This window comes from Melitaea cinxia, chromosome 30 (assembly GCF_905220565.1).
Source record: "Melitaea cinxia chromosome 30, ilMelCinx1.1, whole genome shotgun sequence".
Taxonomy (NCBI): domain Eukaryota; kingdom Metazoa; phylum Arthropoda; class Insecta; order Lepidoptera; family Nymphalidae; genus Melitaea; species Melitaea cinxia.
In genome coordinates, this window is record NC_059423.1 from 2,918,105 (window position 1) to 2,942,485 (window position 24,381).

Consider the following 24,381-nt stretch of genomic DNA (forward strand, 5'->3'; position numbering starts at 1 on the left):
GTTACAGGCCAGTTTTACAAAATTTAAAAAAAAAATATATATATATATATTATAAAAATCACTTGTCAAAAATTTTTCACAACCAATTATTAGCTTTTTAGAAAAAAATTGTTTATTATTCAAATACTTAAATTAGAAGATATGTATGTTATCATTGTAATAATTAGTACTGATGATGAGCGCGATCGTGATGCTAAGTTACCGTAGATTTCTGGATCAAGCCTTAAGCCCCGGTAGTTAATGTCTGGTATTGGCGACTCTGCAACGAACAAGGATATAATATAAACAATATATACATATACAAAAAATACTTATTAATATAATAATTGTTTTTGCTCGCAAACGAAAAAAAAAACCGACTTCAATTACATCGACAAGTAATACAACGTAGATCGACGAAAAAATAGTCAAGCAACAACAATATTATCAAAACACGCAACAACAACACGTTATCAAACAACGCATTATCAAAGATTACTCAAAAAGTAGTTATCAGATCTCGATGAAATTTAAATGTGACCACATGATAAACTTCAGCTTTCGATTAAATTAAAAATCATTAAAATCGGTAAACCTAATAAAAAGTTATTGCGGATTTTCAAGAAGTTCCCTCGATTTCTCTGGGATCCCATCATCAGATCCTGGTTCCCCTATCATGGTACTAAACTAGGAATATCTTCTTTCCAACAAAAAAAGAATTATCAAAATCGGTACACCTAGTAAAAAGTTATTGCGGATTTTCAAGAGTTTCCCTCGATTTCTCTAGGATCCCATCATCAGATCCTGGTTTCCTTATCATGGTACTAAACTAGGAATATTTCCTTTCCAACAAAAAAAGAATTATCAAAATCCGTACATCTAGTAGAAAGTTATGCGGTATAATACAACGTAGGTCGACGAAAAAAGCGTCAAGTAAAAACGCATTACTAGATATAGCTCGAAAAGTAGTTGTTAGATCTCAAATAAATTTAAATGGGACCAATTGGCACACACCACCTTTCGATTAAAAGAAAATTTGTCGAAATCGCTCCACCGAGTCAAAAGTTCTGATGTAACACATACATAAAAAAAAAAAAATACAGTCGAATTGAGAACCTCCTCCTTTTTTGGAAGTCGGTTAAAAAATAAATAAATAGAAGATCACAGCTAAATAACACTGTTTCCAAGCAGTGTTGTGTTCCTGTTGGTGAGTAAGCTGTAGTTCCTGGGGGAGATATTGGGGGTAGGGTCGGCAACGCGCTTGTCATACTTCCGGTATAGCAGGCGTCTACAACGGTAATCGCTTATCATCAGGTGAGCCGTACACTTGTTTGCCGACCTTGTAAAAAAAAAACGCTTAACACAATCAATCTAGTATGCCTCTAGTAGGACGTAGTCACACAACACAAATGCTCTAACGACAAACACCTGCATGGCTTATTGAAATTCGTCACGACCGAACCTGTTGGAACTTATAATTCACTTCAGCCTGTAATATCCCACTACTGGGCATAGGCCTCTTTCCCCATGTAGGAGAAGGATCAGAGCTTAATCCACCACGCTGCTCCAATACGGGTTGGCGGATATATTCCCTATTATGAGTAACGATTGCTATCAGGTGTACGTGATAACAACCGGGACCGAGGGCTTAACGTGCTCTCCAAGGCACGGTGGGGAGACCCACAAGGACTGCACAAACACCCTCAGACCACGGCAAACACCTGTGTGGCCAATACAAATGTTTGTCATGTGCGGGGATCGAACCCGCAACCGCCAGCGCAACAGGTACAATCCTTCAATCCAGGAACTTATAATTGCTATCAATATATTGAAAAAATTATATGCACCAATTGACAAAATACTTCTTATATTACACACTTATATATATATATATATATATTTACAAACAATAGTAATTTAAAACTGCAATAATAATGAACACGTGCAAAAATAAATAATTAAGTCATTGATTTATATAGAAGAAATTATTTAAAACACTAATATTACTGGAAAAAACAAATTAAAATCATCATTATTAATAAGCCATGCTACCTGCGAAACTGCTAATAGAATACGGTACCACTTTACCAGATGGTCGTCATTTATATGCCATAGCATAATATCAAATAAACATAAAAAACAGGACATTTTTACATCCATACAAATAAATAAAATTCGTGTCTATTTGTAATTTTAAAATAACCGCTTTTTACTTAGGGCATAATATGGATGTATACACGGTACATATACAAAAAAACATTTTTTTTTCATCTCTGGGAACTGAACAAACATTTTTTGTTAAATTCCACGTGGACGTGGATTCGCGGGTACGGATAGTTATTAAATAAATTTGACAACACTATTAAACAAAAAAACTAAACGAGTCTTCTTTAGACCACACGACTGAACTAAAACTTCTTCAGCTCCATCTAACTTATATCTCCCTCTCAACTTCCGTTCGCCTCGCCCGATCACACTTCTCCTAACGCTCACCTCACGCATTCATTAGCTTATACCCCAAGTCAAATGTGCGTAAAGAATTTTTACTTCAAAAAAAAAACACAAGTACATAAAAACATATATAACACAAATACATACCTCATCCAAAACACATACAAAGCTAGCACGGTCACCATAACTTCGGAGGCGTTTACACTAGCTGAGCTCGAATATCTTGTCTGGCCACAAGCGGGCGGACACACGGGTATTATCATTTCTATAGGACAAAACAATTATCATGCGGAGAAAATATCAATTTTAAGCTTAAGCTTAGACATACAAATGCAGATACACTGAAACTGACCTCAAATTTTTTTATGATAATGAAAAATAGGAATATTACTTGAATATTACTAGAATAATAATTACTCGCAAACTAAAAAAATTGTCAAGTAAATACGCGTTATCAAAGATTACTCAAAAAGTCATTAGATATCGATCAAATTTAAATGGGATCACGTGACAAGTATCGGCTTACGATTTAAACAAGAACCATCAAAATCGGTACACCCAGTAAAACGTTATACGGTATAATACAACGTAGGTCGACGAAAAAATTGTCAAGTAAATACGAATTATTAGATATAACTCGAAAAGCACTTGTCAGATCTCTATTAAAGTTAAATGGAACTACATGATCATCGAAATCGGTCCACCTGGTAAAAAGTTCTAAGGTAACATACAAAAAAAAAAAATAATCAATCGAATTGAGAACTTCCTCCTTTTTTTGAAATTTGCCAAGCCCTTAAGTTAAAATTTTGAATAAAAAAATTTGAAGTCATTTTTATGAATACGCACATAATACGTTTTATGCCACGAAAAAAAAAATATCATTCGTTATTAAAAAATGTATGCATTATGCAAAAAATTTGGTGATCATTTTAATTTTGGGTTTGATTGAATTTTAGTATATTGATTTTGAGTGTTATTTTTATTGATTTTTGACTTGGTATAATTTGTTTGTTTGTCATTTGTAACACTTGTTGGAACTAACATAGATTAGGAAAAAATGTAACTAACAAAAATATGGACATATGTCTGAAATAAATTATTATTATTATTATTATTATTAAAAAAAAAACCCTTTAAGTATAGAAAAAAATCAAAAAAAATATACAAAATCAATCAGGATTCGAACCTGGACTAAATTAGGCAATGCATATGCAAGCTTACATGCATATTTATTCACATTTCCATGCAAGAAAAAAAAAAAAAAAAAAAAAAAAAACAAAAAAGAAATCGATTACAGTAGATTTTCGTTTTTGCTATTTGTACAATTGAAAGATAAATCAAAATATAAAAAGATTTCCTATTTTCTTTAACACATATTTCGTATACTATTAAAAAAGAAAAAATTGAATTGAACAGAGACATTACAGATAAATTAAACATTTTTAACTTAAATTCTTACAATACATAAATAAAAACATACCGAATAACTCCACGGTACCCTCGTCTGTACCGAGTTTATTTTGGGCCTTGCAAGTGAACAGGCCGTATTGACGTTTCTCTATAGTTATCACTCGGAGAGTCGTGTCTGTGAACTCATCTGCTGTTGCAAAGTGAGAGATTCTGTGGAGTTAAATTATAAAAAAAAATGGTTAATTTTTATTTATAAAACTAGCTTCCCGCCCCGCCGGCTTCGCACGGGTATTTAACAAAAATTTCCAATCCCTAATTTTTTTTTTAAATAACTTCTTTCGAAATCGCTTGTTTCGCTGTTCAAATCGAACTAACTCTGGCGGGCGACACCGGGCTCTTATATATTCAGAGAGCTAGGCTCTAGGATATTCGAGAAAGTTTGAGAATCTTTTCTTTCTCACACCTTCTAGAATGTTCTAGACATTATCGTCCGCCGTAACAATAGGCTCTGCAGCTGTAGTAAGTAGTAAAGGCGCGAAAGGAGAATGATACGATTCCATACATTCTTGGGCCAAAATGTAATAAAATGAAAATGGTATCAATTAATGCATTTAGGCTTATTGATCCTTCGCTGCAAATTATCTATATTTTGGCTATCTGAGAGTGGAGTTATTAGACTTTTTGTAAAAGTGAGGTTATGTTACAATGTCTATAAAAAAACCGATCACTAAGTTATTGTAGCATTAATGTTTGTTATATTTAGTGAAGACTGTTTGAAAACTCACTACAAATATTGATATACACTTGAAACCATTAATAAATATCAGGAATGGACTAAGAATGCATCGGAAAACAGTAAACATGAAACGAGTGACGGACACAGTATTACTGTTAGTCAGCTGTCAAAGCTGTCATTAAAAATATGATTTATTTTAAATCGATACGAAATCGATAATCATTTTCGTTTATGATATATTAATTGATATTTTCGATATTAATGTAACTTTATTTAAATGCACTTTATTGTTTACAGCTTTAATTGTGCATCTAAATATCTTGAGTTAATTAAATGGTGCAAACATTTTCTTTTTGAATTCTGTAATCGATTATAGTTGAATCGATACCCAAATAATTTGATGAAAACTATCTTTCTCAATTTTCTCCGCTTCTAGATTCAGACTTGAGCTGATATTTTATATTTTAAAATAAAAAAATATGACCAATTTTTTAAACAATATCTCTACTCATTACATTTTGGCCCAAAAGTCCCATTCTCCTTTAAAAACTTAAATTAAGACAGTACAATTTAAAAATGCTAGGATTATTTTCAAGTGTAACGTAATCTATAATACCTACAGAACCCCCCATTTTAAGGAACCCAGGTAGGAGTTGAACGTCCTATATATACAATATCAGACAAATATAAATTAATTTGTAGTATTTTGTATTTTATATAATAAATAATTTACCTATAATGCTGATTATTAGATAACTGTACTTCGTCCTTAAGCCAAGATATCGCCGGAGGTGGGTATGCTTCTACGTGACATTCCAAATCCATATCATATTGTAAAGCCTGAAAATATTATATAAAAAAAAGATATATCGCAAACGAAAATGTTAACATTATCATTATGCTCGGTAGCTGCAAACTAGCTAAAGAACGGTTAAAAAAAAATTGATTTATAAATGATACTAAGACATATTTATAGCATATCGAAGATGAATGTATACAGATATAATTTTTTATTATTTTTTATGTATACAAGTAGGTCAACAATCAATCTGTAGACGTCTATAGGCTACGTTAACCGCTTATTATAAGGGCTGCACATCGTTTGCCGACCTAGCCATATTAAAAAAAATGTACATAATATAAAAATATATAACTTAAATGAGTTGATATAATCACCTGTCCCAATCTAGGCCTAGGCACAGTAACAACGGGTGCAAATTCCACTTCCAAGTTGATATTTCTCCGAGCTCCTTTGCCCACTCCGTTTTCAGCAACACAGTAGTACGTACCACGATCTTCTTTATGTACCGATGCTATTTTCAGGATGTTGCCACTGGAAAATTAGATTTAGAAATAATATATTACATTAAGAAAATTTCAAGCAGGAAATTATATGAGTTACACAGCTAAATAACACTGAGTGGTTAGTAAGGTCCAAGGGAGAGTCAGGGGTAGGTTCTAGTGTTGCAAGTGTCCATAGCCTATAAATGATTATCATCAGGTGAGTCTTATACTATTTTGCTAACCTTAAAGTATTACAATTACGATTCAGCCTTAACATCCCATTACTGGGCATAGGCAACTTTCTCCATATAGGAAGGATTGGAGCTTAATCCACCACGGCGGCTGTTAAAATATACAAAAAATTAGTCTTTACCGATAGATGGAGCCACCAGTCGGTAAGATGGCGTTGTTCTCGCGACGCCATGAGATCTTTGGTGAGGGAAAACCGCCCGCATAACATTCCATTTGAGCACCTGAAACAATGGTATTATTTTTATTTTATTTTTATAAATGATATTCATACTAAGGTAAACGCTATAAATATACAAATAAGAAGCCGACCCGACAGACGCCCCCTGTCTTGTCAAACGCAAGAAGGTGTCATCACACGCGGAAAGTTTAGACAGACAGACAGACAGACAGACAGACAGACGGACGGACGGACGGACGGACGGACGGACGGACGGACGGACGGACGGACGGACGGACGGACGGACGGACGGACGGACGGACGGACGGACGGACGGACGGACGGACGGACGGACGGACGGACGGACGGACGGACGGACGGACGGACGGACGGACGGACGGACGGACGGACGGACGGAGGGACAGACAGACAGATAGAGGGACTGACAGACAGACGGAGGGACAGACAGACGGAGGGACAGACAGACAGACAGACGGAGGGACAGACAGACAGACAGACAGACGGAGGGACAGACAGACGGAGGGACAGACAGACAGACAGACAGAGGGAGGGACAGACAGACCGACGGAGGGACAGACGGACAGAAAAAAAACTGTCAGCGTCGGGCCACGTCCTAGTTTCACTAGGGAGTCACAGGACTGTCGATCTGTAGTAATAAAGAAAAATCGCCTGTGGTATTATTATAATGCATGCATGATTAACAAAAGGCATGGGCATTTTAAGCCCGTGGATCAAATTTTTAAATTAAAAAAAAGACAGACACAAAAATTATAATCTAAAGCCACCACAATATATACTTGAGGGGTCGGGTTGGAGTTGCTAAAAACTTCAAGAGATTAACCCGGCAGGACACTTAGTTTAAAGCAACAAAAATTAAAATTATTGTGTTTGCAGACAAACGAAAAAAAACCGACTTCAATTACATTGACAAGTAATACAACGTAGATCGACGAAAAAATTGTCAAGTAAATACGCGTTATCAAAGATTACTCAAAAAGTAGTTATCAGATCTCGATAAAATTTATACGTAACCACATGATGAACATCAGCTTTACATTAAATTAAAAATTATCAAAATCGGTACACCTAGTAAAAAGTTATTGCGGATTTTCAAGAGTTTCCCTCGATTTCTCTAGGATCCCATCATCAGATCCTGGTTTCCTTATCATGGTACTAAGCTTGGGATATCTCCTTTCTAACAAAAAAAGAATTATCAAAATCCGTACATCCAGTAGAAAGTTATGCGGTATAATACAACGTAGGTCGACGAAAAAAGCGTCAAGTAAAAACGCATTATTAGATATAGCTCGAAAAGTAGTTATTAGATCTCAAATAAATTTAAATGGGACCAATTGGCACACACCACCTTTCGATTAAAAGAAAATTTGTCGAAATCGCTCCACCGAGTCAAAAGTTCTGATGTAACATACATTAAAAAAAAAAAACAGTCGAATTGAGAACCTCCTCCTTTTTTGGAAGTCGGTTAAAAAAAGATAGTTTTTTTTATAAGTATAGAAAAACAAATGTATAATCTTACTTTCTCCTTCACTGGCCACAATGGACCGTGTGGAGTTGTCAGATATGATAGGGGGTCTTCTAACTTGGAGTTCAACTTCAGCCGTTATCTTATTGTTTACTGACATTATAACTTGACACTGGTACCAACCCGCGTCGGTTTCTTGAATGTCTTTGATCTAAAAAAGTAGAAAAAATAAATATTAAATTGACTAGACCGTTGCAGCTTGCATCGAATCTGCTTTCTTTTTCGTGGACAGTGGATTCGATTCCCAACCCTGCTCTTGGTTGTAAGATATATTTATTTATTTTATTTATTCAGAAAAACTTACAGCTATACATAACAAATTAGAAATCCAAATAAAAAGTAAAAGCCATTTAGAAGTTTTTACAATTAACAAATAAAGAGTGCTATATTATTTAACAGTTTGAGAGTTAAACAAAATCAAACTAAGGATGGTTCGAGAATTTAGCTGAATCATTAAAATGCTTAGACATTATAAGCTATAGTAGCTTGTAGACGTCTGGAATGCTTGTGTTGCGTACCCTATCCCAAATCCTCCACAGGAGCTCCAGTCACCTTACTACAGGGATACAACACTTGATTAAAAACAGTATTATTTAGCTTTGATCTTCTGTAAGGTCAAGTCAGGTACTTCCGCAGTCGAGCTGCTCCAAATTATGAGCATGACGCTTCCACAAGTTCGCACCAAAAATGGTGTGAACTCATGTGTGTTGCCCATAGTCACCACGCTGGGCAGGCGGGTTGGTGACCGCAGGGCTGGTTTTGTCGCACCAATTGTATTTCAAAGCCAGCTGTTGGATGGTCCTGTTTGTGTTAGTTTTACACAAAAAAAGTAATTTTATGAAATTTCTACTTACAGTTAGAGTATAAGTAGCAGATGCGTCGTCATAACGTAGGGAGAATCTCGAGTCGCGAATGATTAAACCAGAGTTGGAAGACAAAGGCAGAGATTCTGTAGACTTATAACGATCATACTTAATCTGAAATAACGAGAAAATATTATTTGCTATTACATACTTTATTGTTACCGGTTTTTAACCGACTTTAAAAAAGGAGGAGGGTACTCAATTCGGCCGTATATATATCTCTTATATATATTTTTATGTATGTTCGGAGATAACTTCGTCTTTTACGAACCGATTTTGATAATAATTCTTTTTTTTGTTGGAAAGGTGATATCCCAAGTGTGGTACCATGATAAGGAAACCAGGACCTGATGATGGAAATCCCAGAGAAATCGAGGAAAACCCTCGAAAATTTTAGTGACGACTAGTACGTTTGTTAATTTTTTTCGTCTACTTACGTTGTAATACTTGTCGATGTAATAGAAGTCGGTTTTTTTCGTTTGCGAGCAAACACAATTAACCTTTTTGAACGGTTGCTGATACAGTTTATCTTGAATATATGTTTTGATAGGAATTTTTTAAAACGACTAAGGTCGGCAAACATTTACGGCCCATTATCAATCGAGATGACATTGCTGAGATGCTGTTATAGCGTTGAGGCTCGTTTTGTCTGCTGCACATTATTTTGATAATGTTAGTCATTTAGTTTTTGTTTTTATTTTATGTAAGTGGCAAACAACGGTCCACCTGATGGTTAGCGGTTACCGTAGCCTATAGACGCCTGCAAAATCAGAAGTATCGCAAGCTCATTGTGACCCCCCCCGACCCCCACAAATCTCTCTTCCTTACTGTTATTGTTATTTAGCTGTATAGTAAAAAAATATATCAAAATCGGTTCAGTATTTTCAATGTATAATGATGTTAAACGAAAAAATCTACTTCAATTTGTTAAGGTAACACACGAAACAAAGTTAAAGTGAAACATACATACATATAATCACGCCTCTTTCCCGTAGGGGTAGGCAGAGACCTCTTCTTTCCACTTGCTACGATCATTGAAAGATGTATTTTCTCAAGAAACACAAAATCGAAGATATAAAATATTTATATTTAAGTACCTTAGCACGTATACTCAATAAAACTATTATGTCTGACATTCATAAAATCGATGCGGGTTTATTTACAATGGAATCAATCTATAATATCATTTCCTTATCAATGGACCCATTGACCACTGGACCATTTAATTCGGAGGTTATTGACACGTCGATGTCGTTATTATTAAATAGCTTTCAATGACTTTTTAACCGACTTCCAAAAAAGGAGGAGGTTCTCAATTCGACTGTATTTTTTTTTTTTTTTTTTTTTTTTTTTTTTATGTATGTTACATCAGAACTTTTGCCCGTGTGGACCGATTTCGACAAATTTTGTTTTAATCGAAAGGTGGTGTGTGCCAATTGGTCCCATTTAAATTTATTTGAGATCTAACAACTACTTTTCGAGCTATATCTAATAATGTGTTTTTACTTGACGCTTTTTTCGTCGACCTACGTTGTATTATACCGCATAACTTTCTACTGGATGTACCGATTTTGATAATTCTTTTTTTGTTAGAAAGGGGATATCCCTAGTTTGGTACCATGATAAGGAAACCAGGATCTGATGATGGGATCCCAGAGAAATCGAGAGAAACTCTTGAAAATCCGCAATAACTTTTTACTGGGTGTATCGATTTTGATAATTTTTACATTAATCGAAAGCTGATGTTTATCATGTGGTCACATATAAATTTTATCGAGATCTGATAACTACTTTTTGATTAATCTTTGATAACGCGTATTTACTTGACATTATTTTCGTCACCTTACGTTGTAGGTATTATACCTCATAACTTTTTACTGGGTGCACCGATTTTGACGTTTCTTATATAAATTAAAAGCTACTATTCGTCACGTGGTCCCATTCAAATTTAATTGAGATTTGATTCGTAATTTGTGAGTTATATCTAATATTGCGTATTTACTTGACGGTTTTTTCGTCACCCTACGTTGTATTATACGTTATATCTTTTTACTGGGTGCACTGATTTTGATCTTTTTTGTATAAATCAAAAGCTAATACTTGTCATGTCGTCCGTTTTAAATATGATTGAGATATAATGAGCAATTTTTGAGTAATCTTTGATGACACGTATTTACATGACGATGTTAAGACGACTGTGGTCATGTTCAATACTTTGCCACAACGCCATCTATCAAAATGTTATGAAATTACTTCGTTCACTATCGATCAAATTACAATATTCCACTAGAGTAGAGAGTAGCAGTTTATTCGTTATAAATATATTTGAGCTTTTAATTTTTGAGTTATCGCTAATACTGGGTATTTACTTGGCTATTTTACGTCGACCAACGTTATATTAACCTCATTACAATTTTACTGGGTGGACCGATATCGATGATTCTTTTTTTAATCGATAGGTGGTGCTTGTCATGTGGTCCCATTTAAATATAATTGAGATTTGACTCGAAATTTTTGAGCTATATCTGATATGGCGTATTTACTTGACTGTTTTTGGAGTTTTCTCCTTAAGAATCGATTTTCATTTAAGGCCCCGGAATGAAAAAATTGAACAGTAAAATCTACTCAACGAATGACCTTGTTAGAGATGGCGTTCAGACGTTTTCTAATAACGCAATTAGGTTCCGATAGATGGCGTTATTGCATTCATTTATTTACAATTTGATATAGTAATAATATATTTCTTAGACTAGTAAGCCTTTTTGTGCCTATTTAGACAGTTGATCTGAAGGGGTAAACTCCAGTCGTGCATCGGAGCTGTGTGAAAACATGAACATTACATATTTTTAATAAAAAAGACATAAACCGTAATTCAATATAAATCCGCTTCAACTAAAAAACCCGCCGTAATAAGCGATGTCAGCGCTTCGCGCGAATCGACGACGGGCCTTTTATGAAATTTCTGCCTACAATCGCTAACAAAATGTTAGAAATAACAGTAGAACATTATATAATTCTACAATTTTATAATGTCGCGTTATATGGAATACGAACAAAGTATTACTATTTTTTCGTCGATCTACGTTGTATTACTCTTCGATGTAATTGAAGTCGGTTTTTTTTTCGTTTGCGAGCAAACACAATTATGTAAGTTATATTCGTTGACCTTATCAAGGGTTCGGGTTCAAGGTATAATTTAAAAAGTTATATCCTATCAATGAATGTTGGAGTGGATTATTAATTGCGTTTTAATTTATGTTGACAGTTTTGTGTTACTATTAAATATTTATATGGGAATGGGTACGAAAATATTTACTATGACTTTCCATCCCCAGACTTCTCCAATCTATACTAATATTATAAAGCTGAAGAATCTGTCTGTTTGAAAGCGCTAATCTTACAACTAGTTCGAATGGAGAAGTTCTTTGTGTTGGAATGTACGTTTAACTTTAAATTAACGCGGGTCAAATGTGAATAGAGCACAGCTAATGTATGAAATGAAATGTTTGTGACTTTTCCCCCCATTGTTTTTATTTACTTATTTATTCATTACTTTATTTTACAATATGAAAGATAGGAATAACACGATAAATAAAATTGATGGAAATTTTAATTGGCTTTTACTGATGGTGGCAATAGGGTACCAACTATGTTTACGATAACTTGATGACTTAAATACTAGAAACTTAAATAATTGTGTTTGCTAGCAAACGAAAAAAAACCGACTTCAATTACATCGACGAGTAATACAACGTAGATCGACGAAAAAATAGTCAAGTAACTACGCGTTATCAAAGATTACTCAAAAAGTAGTTATCAGATCTCAATAAAATTTATATATGACCACATGACAAACATCAGCTTTCGATTAAATTAAAAATTATTAAAATCGGTACACCCAGTAAAAAGTTATTGCGGATTTTCAAGAGTTTCCCTCGATTTCTCTAGGATCCCATCATCAGATCCTGGTTTCCTTATTATGGTACTAAACTAGGAATATCTCCTTTCCAACAAAAAAAGAATTATCAAAATCGGTACATCCAGTAGAAAGTTATGCGGTATAATACAACGTAGATCGACGAAAAAAGCGTCAAGTAAAAACGCATTATTAGATATAACTCGAAAAGTAGTTGTTAGATCTCAAATAAATTTAAATGGGACCAATTGGCACACACCACCTTTCGATTAAAAAAAATTTTGTCGAAATCGGTCCACACGGTCAAAAGTTCTGATGTAACATGCATTAAAAAAAAATACAGTCGAATTGAGAACCTCCTCCTTTTTTGGAAGTCGGTTAAAAATTAAATCATTACAACTGCCTCAATTTCCCTTCAATTGTTATTGTCAATAAAGCAATTGGAAAGTTTGGAACTAATCGTGTGTTTTAAATTGATTTTATACAAAAATGAAGACGTTTTCAACTTTTCAATTGTTTTGGAAAACTTATTCGCTTTTGAAGTTTATTTTCTTAAAAATTTATAATATATGTATCTTTGTGCTAGTACGTATAGTGTGACAACCAAAAGACCATCGTGATCATTTTCTGATGTATAATAAAAATTATAACTATGGTATAAAATGTTTTTTACATAATTAATTTGTTAAAAATTTCAAGTATGTTATATAACAACAGTCAATAAATTTAAAATAAAATAAAAAAAATCAATTTAATGAAACAATTTTTTTAAATTGAGTTAGTTTTTTCAGTTTACGAATGAATCTAATATTTACGATATGAATAAAAAAGCATTTAATGACATCGACACCGACAAACATATTAATTAACAAATAACAAGACAAACAGATTGAAATGCCTATTTGTATTGATAGTGTGAGAAAAGAAAATTAAATTATCCATTTGTTTACAGAAATTATCATTATACTATTTTACAGTCATTTTCGTAATATGTTTATTTTATTTATATTTTATTATGAAAGTATCAAATGCGTTTTATCCGCTATAACAACAGGCGCTTGGCGCGTGTGAGCGAAAGAGACGGCTGCGCAGAATTTGGCGTGGACCTTACCTCTAAGAGCGCTAGCGCTCGACTGATTTACCGGGCTTGATGCGTGGCAATATATACTATCTTTTTATTATTTAATATAAAATGTATTAAAAATAATTACATCTTTTAATTATTTTTTTTGTATTCCTTAATGATGTAAGTTTACTTTGATGAAGATAGTTCGTTAAAATTTCTTAGTTTTCTAAGAGAAATATCGCTTTTAAAATTGTACTTATTTGGAAAATATTCGTAACTTTAAATTTTTTTTATCGTTTAATAGAGATACAAATGGAATAAAAATCTATGATAGTGGACAACAAAATTATATTCCACATATTATGATATTTTTTTAAAATGGTTTCAACGTAGAGGTTATTGAAAAGTAGGACTTTAAAGTATACATTGCGACCGTTTACCCAGGGAGGAGGCTGATGAAAAGGTTAATAATTTTATACACATAATATAAATCAAAATTCTGATCTGACTATGGACTACAACAAAGGTTGCTCTATTATATTTCAAGAATATAAATTACATTATTGCATCCAACACTGAGATTAACGACGTCAAAATATTACAATTTCGCGGATTGTTACCGATTTTTGTGAAATGGCTCTTAAATAGCTCCTTCGCTAAATTGGAGGCCCCGACAATTTAGCTAAGACATTGTTATCCTACAACACTTTCTGATTAAATGAGAGTATCAATTTTTATTACGTGAGCTTAAGAAGTAAATTTTTTTAGTAAATAATTATTAAGCAAGATTATTTTATTTTTATTTTATGTCATTTATAATCTTCTTTGTAAAATATTTTTTTTGTGTTTTAATATTATGAGTGATATTATATGTAGTTTATAAGTTTTTCCCGCCACTTACCCACACAACCGGGTAGTCCTGTGCATAGTGCACGGAGCAGTCCAGGTCGACCTGGCCTCCGATATCTCTTATCTGTTCTTGAGTCATATGAGAGATGGTTGGAGTCCTCTGGCAATTGACTGCGAATAAAAAAGTATACATATACATTAATTTTACACTTTAACAAAGATAATTGATAGATATTTGTATTTTTATAAATATTTTGACGCCTCCTACTCATCGGGTCTATTTCACTAGTTGTGGAAAATTTATCTTAGAGATAAGTAACTTATAGACTTTAAAGGCAAGAGGCAAAATAAGATATTAGAACCTGATTCTCTCCAATTAAAAAATACAACTTTTAGATTGTCATTTGGAAAGAACCATAAAGTTAGGACTTAGTATTTAGTAGAACTTAGTACAAAATTACAAAAAGTATTTATACGTGAGTTGATTTGAAATTGAACAAAAATCCGACCGAAAATCGTGTTGACGTTGTTTCAAAATTAAAGCCGTCATATATACAATTTTAATAATTAATTAGTTTAGAAAAACAAGAGCATTAATAATTTTTTCAGTTGTTGATGGCGGTAGAGCAAGCAATTATCTATAAAATGATATATAACTTATGTGGAGTAATTGTGAGATTTTTTTTTATAAAAAGGAGGCAAATATCTTAACCTATTATATATATGATAAAGTATTTCAATTGAAGAATAAGTAGTATGATATAAAAAACTTCCAAAGACACATAAACTAGGTTCCGACTTTTTTTTACTGGGTATATATATATATATATGTATCTGTGGGTCGTCTCAACAGTCCTTAACCTTTTGACCGCCACGCCTCAAACGTGACCAAAACAAAACCATTCCCGTGCCCTGTACGCCAAGGCATAAAATAAACAAAAATACCTACGAAAAAAATAGTGCTGCCAAGAGTCGTTATCGAGTACCACACAGTGACTTGTTTTTGTTGGTTTTTATGCAATAAATGACTACTTATATAATCTAGGAATATATTTTGACGCACAATAATATTCGTACATTATTAAATATTAAAACTATCGCCAATAATTCAGCAATATATTTCAATATTTTTAAAATATAATAATAATAATTAGATAAATAACATTAAACTAAAAAACCTTAAGTATATATATGTACATAATATAATAATTAAAAAATATTATTAAAAGGAGTCCCTTTAGGCAAGGTTCCGAAGATACTGGCAGCGTTCCCCCTTTGAATAGCTAGACTAATTCTTTGTCCGAAGTAGCTGCCAGCTCTTCGGTCTCCTGTGACGTCGAATAACCTTTTCGATATTTCCTTAAAAAGTGTTATAGCACTAGGACCCCACGGACCAAGGGTCTCGACACCGAATGGGACAAAATCATATTCGGAGCCTAGACCCCTGTATTTGTCTGCTTTTGTTTTTTCCGCCGCTTCACAAGCCGCACCAGCTCTGTTGTTGGTTCCATGTAGATGGGAAGGGGCCAGCGTGTCTGAACAGGTTGCATCCCATACCAGCACCCGGCCCATCTTCCATGGAATCAAACTCATACCGTCCGGTCTCTTGCCATCGTCTCTTGCAATACCAGTCGGCTCAAGTAGACTTGGCACGTTGACTAGGAAGGAAATCTAAATCTAAGGAATCTAGGAAGGTTTATTTTTTAATATTTTTCTTGTGTTATCTTGCACTCGTTATATATACTTACAACAACATAAATAAAAAACAAACATTACAAAAATAATCGTAGTAAAGCACAACACTTTTCTATCGCCATGACGTCATTGTCACGACTGGACGACTACGGCGCAGCTGACCTACGGTTATGAAACTCTCTTTAGAGACGTCCTGTGTCGCACGCAAGGAAGCCGCAGGCTATATATCGATTTCGAATCAAATCGATATATACATGAAAAGTAATTTAGAAAAAAATTAACCGAATTCAAATTTGTAATTTTTTAACCGACTTCAAAAAAGGAGGAGGTTACTCAATTCGACCGATTCGATATATATTTTATATTTTTTTTTATTTATGTTCGGGGATAACTTTGTCGTTTATGAAACGATTTTGAGAATTCTTTTTTTGTTGGAAAGGAGATAACCCCGGTATAATACCATGCTAAGGAAACCAGGATTTTATAATGAGATCTCGAAAATCTGCAAAACTTTTACCGGGTGCACCGATTTTGATGATTTTTAATTTAATCGAAAGCCGATGTTTATCATGTAGTCACATTTAAATTTCATCCAAACCCGATTACAACTTTTTGATTGATCTTTGATAATGCGTATTTACTTGACTATTTTTTCGTCTACCTACGTTGTATTACTTGTCGATATAATTGAAGTTAGTTTATTTCGTTTGCCTGCAAACACAATTATTATCTTATTAGATAATAGTTTATTATTTAAGGTTCATTAGAACAGTATTCCACTGTGCCCCGTTCCATAGCCATAAGGCCAACGTTTTAAACGAGTTTTATAAAAACTTAGGTTATTTTTTGAACTTTCCACACAATTGTCTCAAATGATTAAAATTAATGAAAAAAAAATATCATTTACCTATTCTTTAAACTTTTTTACTAAAAAGAAAGTACTTTGAAAAGAAATCTCAACTTTTGAACAAGAATAATTGTGTTTGCTCGAATACAACGTAGATCGACGAAAAAATAGTCAAGTAACTACGCGTTATCAAAGATTACTCAAAAAGTAGATATCAGATCTCAATGAAATTTATATGTGACCACATGATAAACATCAGCTTTCGATAAAATTTAAAATTATCAAAATCGGTACACCCAGTAAAAAGTTATTACGGATTTTCAAGAGTCCCTACGCGCTGTAATTGGTCGAAGCGTTACCACACGAATTAGTTTAGAATTCAAATTTTTATCGACACTGTTCTATAGTGCCCCGTGTTCCATTGTTCCCCAACTCAGTAGTTGATCCGATGCAGCAAATTAATATAATCGGTGCGGTCGATGCCAGCCTTAGTTTAAAAGAAATATTTACATGCGTTAAATATTTTTTTGCTTAGGTAGCAAATAGTACTAAAACAGTACTGAGTAAGTAGCAATATTTCACGACACACGACACGACATGGGTCTTAGAAAAAAAGCTTTTATGAGAGTGGGGGTTAGAGATGATATTGAAGCTGTCAGATGATTTTGAGAATGAGAAAGAAAATCGTAATTTCGCTCTTAACCTTAGATAAAAAAAATGAAAAATATATATTTTTTTTATTGTATATTATTAAAATCATCGACGCCTTCCAAAATGCGACGACGTTCTAAGGTATCGCTCGTCTTGCACTTCACTAGTTTTCTCGCTATTCGCTTATGACGTCATCAGCGTGTCGTCTATACTTGACAACGGCGTGTAGAGAACGCATTAATGACTACGCGCTAGAGATGCGCCAGATTTGAGATATCAGATTTATTATGGCGATTTGATTGATTTTAGTTGATTTGATTTTTTATTCATTTGTTATTTATGTGTTAGCTGATGATAGTTTTATGTTTTTTACCTTCTGTTTTATTCAAATATTAAATTATTTATAGAAAATATAACACGTTTGAGTTGAATTTTGAATAGCTAATTGCAAAAATGACTTGTAATTATGATTTTTTTAAAGTGCATTAAAGAATATATAAATCATCTATACCATTTTGACTAGCCCGTTGGCGCAGTTTGTAGTGACTACAGGTCAGCGGTGCTTTCTGCTCCGGAGGTTATGGGTTTGATTCCCACCGAGTCTGGGTATAATATATATTTATTTATATGTATCCTTATCAAAAAAAAATATAGCTATACCAGTCAGCTGTTACCTATAACACGAGCATTAAATTGCTTACTTTAGGAACAGATGACCGTGTGTGTATGTTGTAAATATTTAATTATTTATTTATACCTCTTGCGTCACATCCCTAGCGGTCAACTATAGACGACTTCGGCGTTCTGGACATATCATTTACGTGGAATAAGAATGAATGTTTTTATTTCAATGTTTCTCAGTACGCGTAGCTCTAAAAGACTTGTTTTTTATACTCAAATGTTGCAGGGATATTCTATTTTCAGAAATGTTGAATTAAAATACTAGAAATATTTATTTAATATTTTTGTGGTCCGGGTTTTTTGTCACCTATAGACGTCGCTGGCGCACAGGACTCGCGAGCCCTTGTCAAGTATAGGTGACTACGGCGGTCAAAAGGTTAATGTACAATAAAGGATATTTGTACATGTAGCAACAAGATTTTTCAGTTTTATTATAACTATGCTAAAAATACTAAATAATAAACATATTTTAACTAGCTTCCTTTACTGAGCAGTGTATTACAAGTACTTTTTGTTACCGAGACAATGGAAAATTAGGTATATGAGCCACAAGATCACAAGCAACTCTTAAATTTTTGCAATTTTCATTATTTGTCTGGTTTTAGAATTAGCAAAATTAATCAATGAAAAGAACAAGCTAAGAAGTAGTGAACAAAAGTGATACCTCCTGGTATGTTTAAATAACTATAAAACTAAAAATTAATACCATAAACTCATAACTTCGGACATTTAATTTGGAATACAACAAGAATATTATCATCGACATTAAAACATTACAATAATATTATTGTTATAAAAAAGCTATAAAAACAAGATAAGTTTATTATTAGTAGTTTATGCAACTGTCATATAATGAAGGGTATTAAAACACGAGTGTGAGTTTATGAAACGAGCGCAGCGAGTTTCATAATAGTAACGAGTGTTTTAATACCCGTGTTATATGCAGTTGCATACACTACTTTATCTTCACTAATGCAATTAATCAAACAACAAGAGTAAAAGCTGACAATAGTTTATTTATAATAATTGTTCAAATTTTGGATGGTACATTTCTGAAAGTTAATGTTAATTATTGATCCAGCAGCTGTAGCGGTCGCGGGGCAAGCAGTAGAGCTCGTAGACGGAGTCGGAATATTTATAATTACTTCATTCGTCTTGTTTTCTATACTGTTCAAGATCGTATTTGAGATTTCAATTTTATTCATTAAAGACTCATCAATGTAGCTTTTAGCCACAGTAGAAGACTTCCACCCTCCGTGTCGTTTCAGTGCGGTCAAATCACCACCGCTATCTATGAGAAGGGTCGCCGAGGTGCGCCGGAAGCAATGCCCCGTGTACAACGCTGGGTTAGGCAGATTCAGAAAACTTGCGATAGTTTTTCCCAGAGCACCAAATTTATTAATACCAGTTCTTTGATCGACGCACTTACCCGATCTATAGCTCAAGAAAAAGGCAGGGTTTCGACAGGGGGTTGGTCGAAGTTCCATGTATTTTTTACATACGGCATAGCAGTTGCCCGTCACAACAAAAGAACGATCTATTTTCGTTTTTGTTTTCGAAACTTTCACCATGATTGTACTGACATCTATGTTAGAGACTTCATCGAACTGGATGTTGTATAGCTCTTGCCTTCGGCATGCCCCCATTATGCCGAAGATTAGTGCAACCTGTAACAATAAACGATATAATAAGCTTGAGGTACATAGCCAAGGCAAAAACTATGATTTATGAAGTAGTAAAGTGTAGGTACCTACTACCAAATTTATACACAAAGCGCTTAAACGGAGTGTCTAGATAACTTGCGTGTGTAGTACGTAAGTACTAGGTAGATTAAATAACAGAACTAAAATACACTTACCTTTTCAAAAAGATACAAAATATCTGGTGAATCTTCCAGGAACATCTTTATTTGACCTGATGTAAACGTCAAGGACTTTTTTTCCTTGTGTCCTTCTGAACTGCGTTTCAGGAACGCTATGACTTTTGAATACTTCGTGATATCAATATTGTTGTAGATACTTAGTGTGGACTTGAGCATAGAATATTTAGCCCACATAGAAGATGGCTTGAATTTGTCGGAGAGGTCTTTGAGATACGCAAGAATGACATTTTCAGAAAATGATGTAGTTTTCTTTTCGATCTTCCATGCCAAAAAGTTATTATATTCTTTTTCATATAATTTTTTAGATTTTTCTGGCAAAAGATTGTGAGTTAATTTTGTTGCCAATTCTAGAATATCCGGAGGCGTACAAATATCATCGTCGCTATCCATTTTTAACTTTTAATTTATTAAATTAAATTCACGCGTACGTGTATTGTCACAGACAGTCACAGTGATTTTGCCGCCATTAAAATCTAACCAATGAGAGCGCAGCTGCGCGCATGCGCGCGATGTTATAATGAGATTTTACGATATTATATCATCATGTGAAATAGCTTAAATTGAGTGTTTTGTTGTCTGCGCTATAACAGTAGTAATTATAAGTCAAGTATTGGAAACATAAGTAGAATGTTACAACATTAGTGTAGATAAACTTATTTATGATTATTTATATATAGACTAGCGACCCGCCCTGGCTTCGCATGGGTGCAATGCTGATACTAAATATACTACAGAATGTCTTTATTTATAGTGTGAAGCTAGCTTATGACATGGTTATTAACATAATAACAACAACATTCAAATATGCGTCGTTAGATTACACGTTGTTACAGAATGCGTTGAAGAAATAAAGGTTCACTGTTCGTTCCCCGTAGGTGATAGCGTGATAATATGTAGTCTACATGTTGTCCCGACTTCTTAATAATATTTGTGCCAAATTTGAAGTAAATCCATGCAGTACTTTTTGAGTTTATTCCGGTTTATACCATTTTATTATATTTATAAATAATTTTTAATATAATTAATATTTTTTATGTTATCATTATTTATGTTGAAAACAACAATTTTAACATAATGATTCAAAGAACACTCGTCAATTCAACTGAGTTTAATTGCAATAATTGAACAAAGCTTGTTTAATTAATGTACTAACTGCTGAACTAATTATTATTTAGTAAAAGAACAATTATTTTTTTATTATCACCTGATTCATATTTTACAAAAAAAAAAAAAAAAAAAAATACACAAAAAATACCAAATAATATTTATATTTTTCTATTACTAGTAGAATCAATAATATCACCATTAAGTAAAAATTAAATCTAGATCAATACTTATTAAGCATTTTTATTTGAGTTCATAGTAAGCTCTATTTTAATCACGGTTTTCAAAGTATAAATGCCTATAATAATTACTATTTTTGCTGTACCTATTTTTTTTTTGTCATAAAATTAGGTTGGCGAACAAGCGTACAGCTCACCTGATGGTAGGCGGTTACCATTAGCTTATAGACACCTACAATACCAAAAGGATCGCAAGCATGTTGACAAAACCTAATCCCCAGGATTTCTGGTCACCTTACTCACCACTGCTTGAAAGGAGTATTATTTAGCTTTCATCTTAGGAGTACATAGTAGAGTTAAGAATTGTGAAGGATGAGGATTTTATCACATCTTAGTAGAACATGAAGTCTTTACTAAGGCGTGAGATTATTACAGTCATTACTTTACAGTTTATAGTTATGAATTTTTTTTAACATGTTTTACTGAGTTTTAGGTTAAAAAGTAGGCGGTGTCTTAGACCTCAGTAATGTTACATTTTAGTAAATCCATACGTAGTATCCAGTATTGGCATGATTTGCCAGCAAGAAACAGACATACATTAAAATAAAAAAACCACAATTTTTGGCTCATGTCAATTTTGCATGACCTTTTTAGTGCATAGTATAAAAAATTATATTATATTTTTATTCTTAATATGTTAAGATCGTACACGCTAATATTGCGACTGTTTTATAATTTTCCTGTGGACTACTGGAAGAGATTCCATCATGGGATAAGTAGTGCCTTTGTACTAGCATTGTTTATAAGAGCTATGTCCTATGGCTATCGTAGAGTACATAAATTGTTAAATAAATAATAATATGGAAGGTGTAATCATGTTAAACAACCAAACTATGGTGACGCTGAGAGTGTGGCCATACAGCACTTTTAATTGTAGCGTGATATAGGTATGAAAGTATATTTGCATTTACTGTACTGACACTAATAGCAAGTGTCACTATATGCTTTGATTTTAGAGTTAATTGGTTCCATCATTCCATTATATTTTTTTACTAGCTGACCCCGCAAACGTTTTTTTGCCATATATGTTATTAGCCCCCTTAATTCTCGCCCCCATATAACTTAGCTGTATGAAAAATAAATGTTGGCCTATGAAACATTTAACTATTTTATTTGTTAAAATTTTAAATAAATGCTGTAGAAAAGTTCATTCTTAGTTTTAATTTCAATCTTAAATTTATGTTCCGAATAATAAAATATAATCATAACTTTTACATAGAAACAAATCTAGCAGGTCAGTTCACATAAATATAATTATGCTAATATGAACATACCGGTTTAGATATTATCACATAATCGTTTAAATAGCTTGACGAATTGCAGAAACAAATTAGGGGTGTTTTAAATAAAAGCTATCACGTTACTGTATGACAAAATTCACCCTCTTTCCGTCTGTCGGCAATGATGCGTGAAAACGGATCGATATATTTGATTCCCGCCGGTTTTACTTTAATTGGAGATATAATTACTAGTTTTACTAATACTTCCAAAATAAAAGAGTATTTGTTACTCAGAAGAAGTAATTCTCTATATATATATTTTTTTTGCTTATGATGCAAATATGCTTAGGCCTAATTTTATACTGACACGTGTTGTACATTTAACCAAAACGATTTTATTTTGAAAAACATGCTAAATAGGGTGTGTCGGTAAACGTTTATATGTCGTCACAAGTAGTAAACACCAACAATTGAAATATTTAAATCTTAGTGTTCTATTATATTATGAACTTGTTTTAACAATGTAATAAGGTCTACTTAATAAGATAGTATTTAAAATAATTTAATTTTAACTTACCAAAAGTCAAAATGCAGAGTATAATAGTAAAATATTTGAATATAAAGCACGCCATTGTAAACAACGCTACAACACACCACACCTCACTAGACTTGGGTAACTCATGAGTGAGTGATACAAATGAAACATATCTTTTCAAGTGAGCTAGTCTCTCATCAGCTCACTTACGTTTCAAATATATCTCCAGCTCACTAGTCTTATGATTCATTTTCGAGAGACTGACGTACTGAGCGGGAGTAAACGAGACTGAGCTAGTGAGCCACTCGATCGGACGATGGCGTTTATCATGCGAAAGAGAGAGATAGTTAGTTATGGCTCTGTATCTTTTCGATTCATATTTCACAAGGTCATAGACTCAACCGTCTTGCTTTGAACAAGCGATAAAGTATTTTTTTACAACAACATAAGGTTGCATTTTGGTTGCTTTATAAAATTATTTCACTGAGCTAAATGAGCTGAAGAGCTAAATGAGTGATATTTGCATTTTGGTTACTTTATAAAATTATTTCACTGAGCTAAATGAGCTGAAGAGCTAAATGAGTGATATATATCCTAAGATCAAAATGATATATATCTCTCTTTTCTTTTCAGTGATATAAAGTTCGCATGGCTACACCTCACTACTTCACGGAAGAAACTTTCGTATTGTATATTCGTTAAACGTTCAATTGAATGAAGTGAAGTGTCTGTGTGTGCTTTTACGTTCCGTTTTAGGCATTAAAAATTATAGTCGAAAGAAATAAATTCAAGAATAAATAAAGCATGTAAAAATAACCATTCAAATAATTAAAAATGTTTCTTCATATATAATATCGTAAATATTTTTTTTATAATGTAAGTTAATAGAACATAAGAACAGTAACAATTACTTCTGTTGAATTTTCCTCGATGGCGCTGAAATAAAATCAAGAATAAATAAAACGTGAAAATTTTAAATAATTAAAAAATATATATTTAT

The 24,381-nt window shown here is 33.1% G+C and overlaps 1 protein-coding gene across 1 annotated transcript; it reads right to left on the reverse strand.

Moving 5' to 3' along the window:
- On the reverse strand, positions 1-24,076 carry LOC123668206 (lachesin). Its single transcript, XM_045601994.1, has 12 exons — positions 24,040-24,076; positions 23,424-23,505; positions 14,586-14,698; positions 12,688-12,696; positions 8,688-8,789; positions 7,828-7,984; positions 6,234-6,333; positions 5,753-5,909; positions 5,310-5,416; positions 3,911-4,050; positions 2,578-2,695; positions 1-259 (listed from the first exon to the last, which is right to left on the reverse strand). The coding sequence occupies exons 2-12, from the start codon at positions 23,476-23,478 to the stop codon at positions 238-240; spliced, it is 1,080 nt and encodes a 359-aa protein (XP_045457950.1). The 5' UTR covers positions 23,479-23,505; positions 24,040-24,076; the 3' UTR covers positions 1-237.
- Between the last annotated feature and the right edge of the window lie 305 nt (positions 24,077-24,381).

Coding starts and splice junctions, on each gene's coding strand:
- LOC123668206 (XM_045601994.1), bottom strand. CDS start 23,478: ATGGCGTGCTTTATATTCAAATATTTTACTATTATACTCTGCATTTTG. Junction 7,985..8,687: donor CTGCTACTTATACTCTAACT/GTAAGTAGAAAT, acceptor CTACTTTTTTAG/ATCAAAGACATTCAAGAAAC. Junction 260..2,577: donor TTGTATGTGTTTTGGATGAG/GTATGTATTTGT, acceptor TGTTCGTTGCAG/AGTCGCCAATACCAGACATT.